The sequence below is a fragment of the Leptonychotes weddellii genome, chromosome 2 (assembly GCF_054177405.1).
Source record: "Leptonychotes weddellii isolate Sample4059 chromosome 2, ASM5417740v2, whole genome shotgun sequence".
In the NCBI taxonomy this organism is placed as follows: Eukaryota; Metazoa; Chordata; class Mammalia; order Carnivora; family Phocidae; genus Leptonychotes; species Leptonychotes weddellii.
Genome location: NC_138370.1, coordinates 43,613,728 through 43,623,571, shown reverse-complemented (window position 1 = coordinate 43,623,571; position 9,844 = coordinate 43,613,728). Strand labels below are relative to the sequence as shown.

Genomic DNA, 9,844 nt, shown 5'->3' with positions numbered 1-9,844 from the left:
CGAAATGCAAGAAATTAAACAATTGGAAGCAACAATCACAACTTGTCTTCTCTCTGCGCCCGCCCCCGCTGTTTTCTCCAACTTTGCTAAAGAGCTCTGGAATCCAACTTGACCGCTCTGCGCTCCCCGGGTCCCTTGCCTCTTCTTAACCTGGTGCCTGGACGCGGCCCCAATGCGTGCGCTCTCTGCTGCGGAACTGCGGGCGGCGGGGCGCCAGAGGCTGGGGGCTGGAGTGGGAACGTCCGTGGCCGGCAAGGGGGCGCTGTCCCCTAGAGGCCTCTGGGCTGTCCGAGCACTGTCTGTGCCCTGCCCCGGCGGTGGGCTTAGAAAGGGTCCAGGGGTCCACGGCTGCCTCACAGGTCCCCCTCCCGAACCCCCGGTTGAGGTCCCTTATCCTTCCCTCCTTACCCCAAGGAGGTGCCCTCCCGCACCCCGCGGTTCCTAGAGTACCCCTGCCTAGGGATTTTTCTTGAGGAAATTTCTGGCAGAGGGATCCAACACAGGAAATGGCCTAGGCTTCCCGGGGTAGGGATGTCCGCCTAGACTGTGGAAACATTCTCTCTGCTCCCCGTCCCCTGTCTTCCCCTCCCCCCGTTCAACCCGCTCCCCGCTCTGTCCCTGTCGCCAGCCAGCCCCTCTGCTCCACCTCGGGTTCCAGGATGCTCTCCCCGCTGCGGGACACCCACTTTCCAGCCAGCACCTGCTCCTTTTGCTGATCAGCTCTGGCCTGTGGGGGTAGCATGTGGAGCGCATGGGTGTAAGGTGCTGTTGCTGGATCCTGCCTGGAAAGGAGAGGAAAACTGAACAATCTATTTTATGAGTAGAGCCCATTCCGGGATGAAAATTATCCTGGGTTCTATAGGTTAAAATTGGGACTTAAAAACAGAGAAGTTGCATTTCTCCATCCACTTGCCTTGGGGTCCGTGGGGCCTGTCTGGGAGCTCATGTTGCACACAAGGCACTTATGAACTCGGTGCACACTAGGACATTGAAATTTGGTCTTAGAATTTACAGGGCTTTACATCTAGAGTTGTATTAACATCAAGCATCATACAGAGTTTAAGCTTTCACATATATTATCTCACCAAATCTTCACAACAGCCCTGTGAGATCAAGTCTTATCATTGTCCTCCTTTTAGGTTTAGGAAAAAAGGCCTGGAGAGATACGTGACTTGCCCAGAGTCACGCATTAAGTTATCAAACACTGAAGACAGGTCCTGACTCCAGACCCCAGGAGGGTCCTGCCACAATGCTACCTCCTTTCAGGGTCACTTCTACTAAGCCCTGAACAGGGATGGTGCTCAGTAAATATTTGTAGATTGAATTCCAGGATCTAACCAAGCCTTATGATTGCCGCGTTTTATACAGTAGGGTGTGTCTAAGCCTTATTTACTCACTCACTTACTCATTCACTTATTCGGCAGTTCCTGAGGGCCTACTGTGTGCTGAAGCTGCTGTAAGAGCCAGGAGGACAGCCCTACTCACAGGAAGCATGGGCTCGCGTGAGCTGTCCTCGGGGGCAGAGGGCTGGCATCTTGGAGAGACTGCTCTCAGCTCCCAGCCTTCAGCCCTCTGAGTTGAGCGCGGGCCCAGAACCTGCCCCAGTCTAACCTGGGGAGTCGGAGGGAAGGCCGCAGGGGAACGCGGGAGGGGAGGGCCGGAGCAACTCAGGAGCAGGACAAGTAGGACAGACACAAGAGAAAATACAACCAGAAGGAAGTTCCCTGAGAGAAGAGCTAGAGACAGGGAGCTGGAGACCCCGCGGACTTCGGAGACAAGCGCGGTGTGGAGATAAGGGTGTTAGAGGAGAGAAATCAGATGGCAGAGTGAATAAAGGAGAACTGAGAATGCAGTCAAGCCCTCAAGACAGCCTGGGAGTTGCGGGGGCGTCGGGGGTGGGGAGTAGGGGCTCGGTGAGCACTGCATAGAACCCCATGCGGAGTTCCTTGCCAGTCTCTGGCCGCCAAAGTTGGCTGGGAGCGAGATTGTTGTTGGAGCCCAGGTTACTTGAGAAAAAGAGTAGGAATGTTCTCTTCAGAACGGTTCACACGCTGCTCTGGGGGGATTCATGGTCCATGTCTATCGTGCCCGGCCAGGCCTAGCGAAACCTGTTTGGCTTCGGTTCTCCAGGGGATTCCAGGCGCGGGGAGTTGGTGGAGTGGGGCTAGGAGAGGCCACGGCCAGTTGGGACAGGGCACCGGAGTCTGGCTCCCGCTCCAGGGCGAGGGGACTGCGGGCGGCGCCCGCCTCCGGGCTCTGCGACACCTGCACCCAGAGCGGACGGGACTGGAGGCGGCCAGGCGCGGATTCCCGGGAGGGACTCGGGAGGCAGAGAGTGGGCCGGGGCGGGCACGGGGAAGTGGCCCTCCCTCCACTCTCCCCCTCCTGGCAGGTCGGAGCGGGGACGCGGTGGCCCAGGACGCAGGGAGTGGGCCCGCGCCGAGACGGAGGGAGGGGCCGCGCCGCCTTCGAGAGTCATTGGAGGACGCGGCCGCCCGAAGCTGATAAATAAAGGGACGGGCCGCGGCTGCCAGCCAAGTTGGACGCCCGACCCGTGCGAGGGCCGGGTCCGCGCCTGCCCTGCGAGGCGAAGCGAGGGGACCTCCGTGCGGCCATGGCCACGCTGTTGGGAGCTTATCCGTGGCCCGAGGGGCTCGAGTGCCCGGCCCTGGAAGCCGAGCTGTCGGATGGGCTGTCGCCGCCGGCCGCCCCCCGCGCACCGGGGGACAAGGGCTCGGAAAGCCGTATCCGGCGGCCCATGAACGCCTTCATGGTGTGGGCCAAGGACGAGAGGAAACGTCTGGCGGTGCAGAACCCGGACCTGCACAACGCCGAGCTCAGCAAGATGCTGGGTGAGTAAGCGAGCGGGCGGGCGGGGGGCCCCGGGAGGTCGGCGGGCCGGGGGCGCTGGCGGAGGCGGGCCCCCGGGGCTCGGCTAGGGACCGGGGGTGGGGGTCCTGCGAGCGCGCGGAGCCTGGGTAGGACCCGGCGTATGGGTATGCTCGGGGAGCGCGAGCGTTCGCTGTGCCCGAGAGGCTGGGCATCTGTGCGAGCGTGGGTATGCGCACAGTGACAGGGATTCAGAGCAGGGACACCTCGACGGGGCCCAAAGGGAAACCGCGCGGCCCGCTGCGGCCGGCCAGGAAGCCCACTCGCGGGAACAGGAGCGGAGTTTGGGGTCCCAGGGGACAGGCGGGGCCGACAGCGGCCAGGCCTCGGTTGCCCGGCGACCGGGACCTGCGCGCACACAGGTCAGGACGGAAACGCAGAGGCTGGGTGGAACCGGTGTTTGCTAGGAATACCGAAGCGGGAAACCCACCATTCCCTGAACTTTGCCACTGGCACGCTCACAGAAGGAGGTTGTAAATATTATTAACGAATACTCGTCAAGAGAGACCTTGCGGGAACGCATCCCTTCTTTAACTTTATTAAACCTACAGCAAAAAGTACGCAAATAGGCTCGATTCGATAATGTATTTCTCAATCTCAGGAGTGTAAATACTGTGATTGGGATGCTCAGGGCGGCCAGTGAGGTCTGTCCTGGAGCCTGCCACTTTCCAAGTGCTGCTACGCAGTCCCAGCAGGGGCAGCGGGCCTGGGGACAGGGTCGAGCCAGACCGGAGGGGCCCAGAGAAAGGATTTAGGGCACGTCCGAAAATTTAGAGTTGGAATCGGTTTCCGTTGGGGTTTCTTCTTTCCCACGTCTGGAGCTGAGTACTTTCAACTCTGCTCTACTCCTAACCTTTTTGCCCTTCCACGGAGGTTTTATTCCTTTTAAGTTGTGGGACCTTTCGAAGCATTTTGTAGGCACAGTGGAACAAGGGAAATTATGTGGTCACCTGAGGCTGGCCTGACCCTCCCCAACTGCACCCCCCTCCCCCAGAACCGAGCCTTTTTCCTTTTCCCTCCAGAGCTCCAAACCATGGAGTGAGGGCTGTCACTCACCTTTCTACTGGCTAAACCAGGGTTCTTCTTGCAGTGTAGATGCCCTTTCAAAGCTGCTGGTTTCAAAAAGTCCCCTACCCATGGTCCAGTCCCCTGGCTCGATATGCCCAGGACACACTGGTAGGTCAGTGTCTTAGTGAGCCCCTTTCTTCATAAAAAATATTAAAAATTATATTTCATACTGTGTGGGCATAAAGACAAATATATTAATATATACAACAGTAAAGCATTTACCTGAAAGTTCATTTTTTTCTTCAGATTTTTAAAGAAATGAAAATACCTTTTTTTTTTTGTGGGTCCCTCAACATTTTTTTTTTTTTGGTGGGCCCAGGCACTGTGCCTTTTGCTCAAGGGCAGCTCCTGTGACCAGGAGAGAGTGAGGTTTCCCTTGCGGGCCCAGGCCAGAGATGGGAGAGGAGCTCAGGCCGGGGAGCCTTTCTGGACTGAGGCTGCCTGCTTCCCAGGGGACGGGCAGTCAAAAGGACCTACCTGACAAATGCCTCTTGTGAGCTGATCCCTGTTGGTGATTTGCACTTAGGCTTCCAGAGGTTATAATTCATTTTGCAGGGAAGACACTGATTACTTCCTGCTTAACCACATAGCCCCTGGCCCTGGGGTAGGGGCTTTTAAAAATATGGATCTTCTACACCTGTTAATAGGGGGGGCAGCAGGATGATCCACGTCCACCCCATGATCTTGCCCAGCCCTTTCCTTTCTAACTAGGCAACTTTTTTGCCTCTAAGCTTTCCAATCTTTAACATCAAAAACTTCACCTAGTAGCACTACTATTTTTAGGATACTATGAATAAGAAGGCACATAAAGACAGTTAATACATTTAATGGCATTTAAAATGACTATTTTATTAATACTATGACATCCATGTACACTTAGAAACTAGAGTCACATTTTATATTCAGTCCACAGACAGGGTGTGGGGTGTACCAGGATCTTGGGCCTCTTGCAACAACTTTGCAGTCTCAGCCACAGGGAACTGCTGACCAACTCCAAACCCAGAGTTCCTGACACTTTTCGAGTTGCCCTTTTAAGTGACAGCTAATTATATCAATTGATGACTCTGTCACAATAGTTGTAAACTTTCATCCCAATGGTAGAGCGCCCTTTAATAATCGCCCTCCTCCAGTGACCTTTGAGGGCCAGGCATGCAGAGTCGGCCAGTGCAGGTACCGAGGTGGCAGGACACGTAGCTCTGTACTGGGCCCTGTGCCGAGGGTTCTGGGTGGGACATGTGGCCCCTTTCCTTACAGGGCGTGGGGATGGGGGTACTTACCTCCAAGCTAGTAGGATTGGTAACCTCAGGATACATTAGAGTCGGGTGTGTGTGTGTGGGGGGGGAACTTCCAAAGTTGTAGAATCCCAAGTTCACCCAGGGCGGTAAGGGTCCAGAAATGACCTTCAGAAAACCAGCAGCCCGTGGGATGTGCAATGAATGTACTGACAGATGAGAGAGAGATGCTAAAGCAATTTACAAAACAACACAGAAGGGAATAAGGATGAATAGAAAATCCAGGTGAAACCAGCACTTCAGCACCAGTGGGCTACAAGCGTGGAATGCTTCTTAAAGAGAGAGTTTTGAATTGGATAGTATCACATTTTATAGTGAGGAAAAAAAGAGACCCAGGGGAGTCAGAGCATTTGCTTCTATAAGAAGAGTCAATGACCGAGCAACTGCCCCCTGCCACAGTCACAGGGTACTGATTAAGTAGAGAGCAGGAAGCCTTATCGTGAGTGTGTGTGTGCGTGTGCACGCATGTGTGTGCGTGTGCTTGTGCATGTTGCAGGCAGATGCGAGCATTCTGGCAATGGGCTTCACATGGCGGGGTCCTAACTGACCTTCAGATGTGAGGGATAACTGTCTGTTCCCCTAAGTGAGATCCTGTAATTTACTTCCATCTGTGAAATGATGGACTGAGCCCCAGTTCCTTCACAAGAAGGCCTGTGGGATTTATGCCATAAATACAGCATCACTTGCTGAGAGGCAGCGGTGATCAGCAAAGGCAGAGAGTTTTCATTAAAATGCACAAATGATTAGACTTGGTCCATGTAGGGTGAAAAGAGCCCAGATCAGTGTGGTCGTTATGTATTTTTATCGTGTATCTGACATTGGGTCCGGTGGGCCTTTCACTGTGAATCCCGCATTGTTTACACGTTTGCATAAAGTTATCTAACGGCTTTTATAGGAGAGGTGAAGTGATTGTGCGCGTAGTTAGTGGTTTTGCGGGATGCAAGCGGGAGAGATTGGTTTGGCCTCACAGTGCCGAGATCTGGGCTGGGAGCGGGGTGCCAGGAGTGCGGTGTCCTTTGTGGAGAGGGCGGGTAACCGCGGGTGGGATGTGGGATGGGGGACGGAGGCGGACGGCGTGTGCGAGTGTGGACGCGGGGAGGCACGAGCGTCTGAGACAGGTGCACCGGCCTCCCCAAGCCGCGCAGATGCTGAAAGTGGCCTTCTCTGACTTGTGTGAGCAGGAAAGTCGTGGAAGGCGCTGACGCTGTCCCAGAAGAGGCCCTACGTGGACGAGGCGGAGCGGCTGCGCCTGCAGCACATGCAGGACTACCCCAACTACAAGTACCGCCCTCGCAGGAAGAAGCAGGCCAAGCGCCTCTGCAAGCGCGTGGACCCGGGCTTCCTCCTGAGCTCCCTCTCCCGGGACCAGAACGCTCTGCCCGAGAAGCGGGGCGGCGGCCGCGGGGCGCTGGGGGAGAAGGAGGACAGGGGTGAGTACTCCCCGGGCTCCGCCCTGCCCAGCCTGCGGGGCTGCTACCACGAGGGGCCAACTGGCGGCGGCGGCACGCCGGGCAGCGTGGACACTTACCCGTACGGGCTGCCCACGCCCCCGGAAATGTCGCCCCTGGACGTGCTGGAGCCGGAGCAGACCTTCTTCTCCTCCCCTTGCCAGGAGGAGCATGCGCACTCCCGCCGCATCGCCCACCTGCAGGGGCCCACTTACTCCCCGGAGTACGCCGCCAGCCCCCTCCACTGCGGCCATCCCCTGGGCTCCCTGGCCCTCGGCCAGTCCCCGGGCGTCTCTGTGATGTCCACTGTACCTGCCTGTCCCCCATCTCCTGCCTATTACTCTCCTGCCACCTACCACCCTCTCCACTCCAACCTCCACGCCCACCTGGGCCAACTCTCCCCCCCTCCCGAACACCCCGGCTTTGATGCCCTGGATCAGCTGAGCCAGGTGGAACTCCTGGGGGACATGGATCGCAATGAGTTCGACCAGTATTTGAACACTCCTGGCCACCCAGACTCTGCTGCAGGGGCTGTGGCCCTCGGTGGGCATGCCCCTGTCTCCCAGGTGACATCAACAGGCCCCACAGAGACCAGCCTTATCTCCGTGCTGGCTGATGCCACGGCCACGTACTACAACAGCTACAGCGTATCATAGAGTCGGAGGCAGCCAGCCCAGACCTGAGTCGCCCCGCAGCCCTCTCCTTCCCGCGCGAGGAGCAGAGGCGACCGCGCAGTGCTACCGGCTTTCCTCCGACCGCCCGGGGTGTGCAGGTCTGAACTGTCCGCGGGGCAGAACGGGGCTCTGCTGGTCTGAGTGCCCCTGCGCTCCCTGCCGCCTACATTTTGAGTATATTCCTTCAAATGGGTTCTCATTGGCTACACCCTGGGAATAAGGCAAGGTAGTTGCCGAAAGATGGTTAACCGGCAGATCTTCATTACTTCTCCCGGTCCCCATCACGGAAACCAATGTGTGAAAATCTCAGCGGCATTCACACCTCTCCAGCTTCTGACCCAGACGCATGGGGTACAGCCGTCCTGATCTTTGGGTCCTCCAGGTGAGAAGAGGCCTGGGCTGGGACCCAGAGGACCCCGGGTCCGGTCCCAGTTCTGCCTCGGAAGGCTGGAGGGACCCGCACTCGGCTCTCTTCCCCTTCCAGCCCCTCCCCCAATCTGTAAAGTGGGGGACAGACTTGACATCTAAGGCCCCTTCAGCTCCAGGGTTTTCTGACCTAGGATTCTTTCAAGGCTAATTAAAAAGAAAAAGTTTGTCTTAGTAAAATTCATTAATGTCCAACCTGGTGATAATTCCGTGTGCGCAGCCCAAGAACACATGGCTTTCTGCATGGCATTGCCTTCCCAAATGATCGTGGTTTTTCAAAAGGACTCTTCCAATTTGAGGAACAGCATTCGTCTTGATTTGGGAAATTAACCACTAGGGTTGACTGCATTACTGAATGTGATTGAATTCAAGCCACTGGTTTTTAAACCCATTGTTTAAGATAAAAAATTTTTTTATCACACACGTTTCAAGAGAATATACAGAGCCTGAATCTATACAGTCAGCGTATGCGAGACATGCACAACACAAACACCTTCCCGCTCATCCTTCAATGCATGTCTGTACAGCCTAAATCAGATGCTCTTCTAGATGTTGGCAATTTCTTGTCAACTTCCTGTTCTGAATGACCCCAAGAGCAGGGAACCTAAAAAGAATTTCTGCACCACATCATTTACCATCCATCTGAATGTATTCATTTCTTGAGCAAAATTTCAGCATACTCTCCCCTCTGCAGGTGCAAAAGGAGCTTCCTTCTCACTGTCTCTGACTCTCCTTCTTCCTTTCCCGGGATTTCTTTTTCTCTTCTTCTCTGTTCTTCCTCCACCCCTGACCTGCCCATGAATTCGAAGATCCCCTGGCTTAAAAATCCTACATGATTCCTATGACTGAGATAGGAATTTGCTCTCCTCACCAGACAGCTGGTTCTTGGGAACATCTTCAGCTAACACTTCAAAACAACTTCCCCTTCCCTATACTGACTTCCCAAAGAACAGAAACGCACTGTGATTCAGAAAAGTTTCTGAGCCCTGACCCCACCCCAAAAACATTTCCATCCTTCTCACAAACCTCCTTTGAAGGAACATACCTAGCAATGAGGGAAAAGACAGTTGTTTGTCTTTTAATTGCAGCATATTATTGCCTGTATGAAATATGTAAGTGTTTTATATATTCTCCTATTTTTAGCTTATATTTTATATTGTTGAGAGATCCTTTTTTTTCCTTCCAAGGCATCCTACTATAAAATTACTTATAAGATATAATTAATCTTTATGCTATTGCTGTATGCAACATTTGGTAATAAATGGTAAATCATTGACATATGATTGACTGGTGCAGTCCAGAATGTATATTAATAATCTTGTAAAACATTATCACAGACATTAAGCTAAACTGTTCCTTTTTTTTTTTTTTTGTAAGAGATACACATGCTTTGGAACGGTTGTAGATATTGATCTGTCTAAAATATTTAATTTAAATAAATGTTTTTGTACCATGACCATTCTATCATTTGAATTATAGTTTTGCAAACAGAAAAGGTTTTCCAGGGAGGCATAGATATTATGCCCAGTTCTCCTTTACAGTACTGGTCAAAATACTTTCTACATCAATTTTTTTATTTTAGAAAGTTATCTTGTAGTGTCGGTTTATTTTATGAATTATGGTAAAGAGATAAAGCCTAATTTGACACATTAGAAACAGTGTTGTTATCATGAATATTGAAAGAAAAGAGCAGTTCATAACCTACCTGCAGAACAATTTTCTCCTCAGGATGACTTCACACTTTAAAGTGGAATGAGGTGATTATCAGGCGCTCTCAAGATAAGACGTAAGTTCTGCCCAATTGCTTCCTTAAGGCTGCCACGTTTTTTCCTTCTTTGAAATAATCTAGAAAAATACCTAGTTTTCTCTCTTTACTATGCATTTATTGATGTGGTATAACAAGACATCGCAGGCTTTCAAAACCCAGTGGAATGGTGGAGAAGGGAGGGAAATTCCTGGGTTGGTAATTAAAAGATGTAACATCTTGTGAGGCTTAGGATTAAAATCCCAGCCAAAAAGTGTCTGGAAAAAGCAGATGATTACTCAG

The 9,844-nt window shown here is 53.1% G+C and overlaps 1 protein-coding gene across 1 annotated transcript; it reads left to right on the top strand.

The window, feature by feature from the left end:
• Window positions 1-2,341: 2,341 nt before the first annotated feature.
• On the top strand, window positions 2,342-9,253 carry SOX7 (SRY-box transcription factor 7). The gene is made up of 2 exons (XM_006733674.3): window positions 2,342-2,852; window positions 6,431-9,253. The coding sequence occupies exons 1-2, from the start codon at window positions 2,615-2,617 to the stop codon at window positions 7,351-7,353; spliced, it is 1,161 nt and encodes a 386-aa protein (XP_006733737.2). The 5' UTR covers window positions 2,342-2,614; the 3' UTR covers window positions 7,354-9,253.
• The last annotated feature ends 591 nt before the right edge of the window (window positions 9,254-9,844 follow it).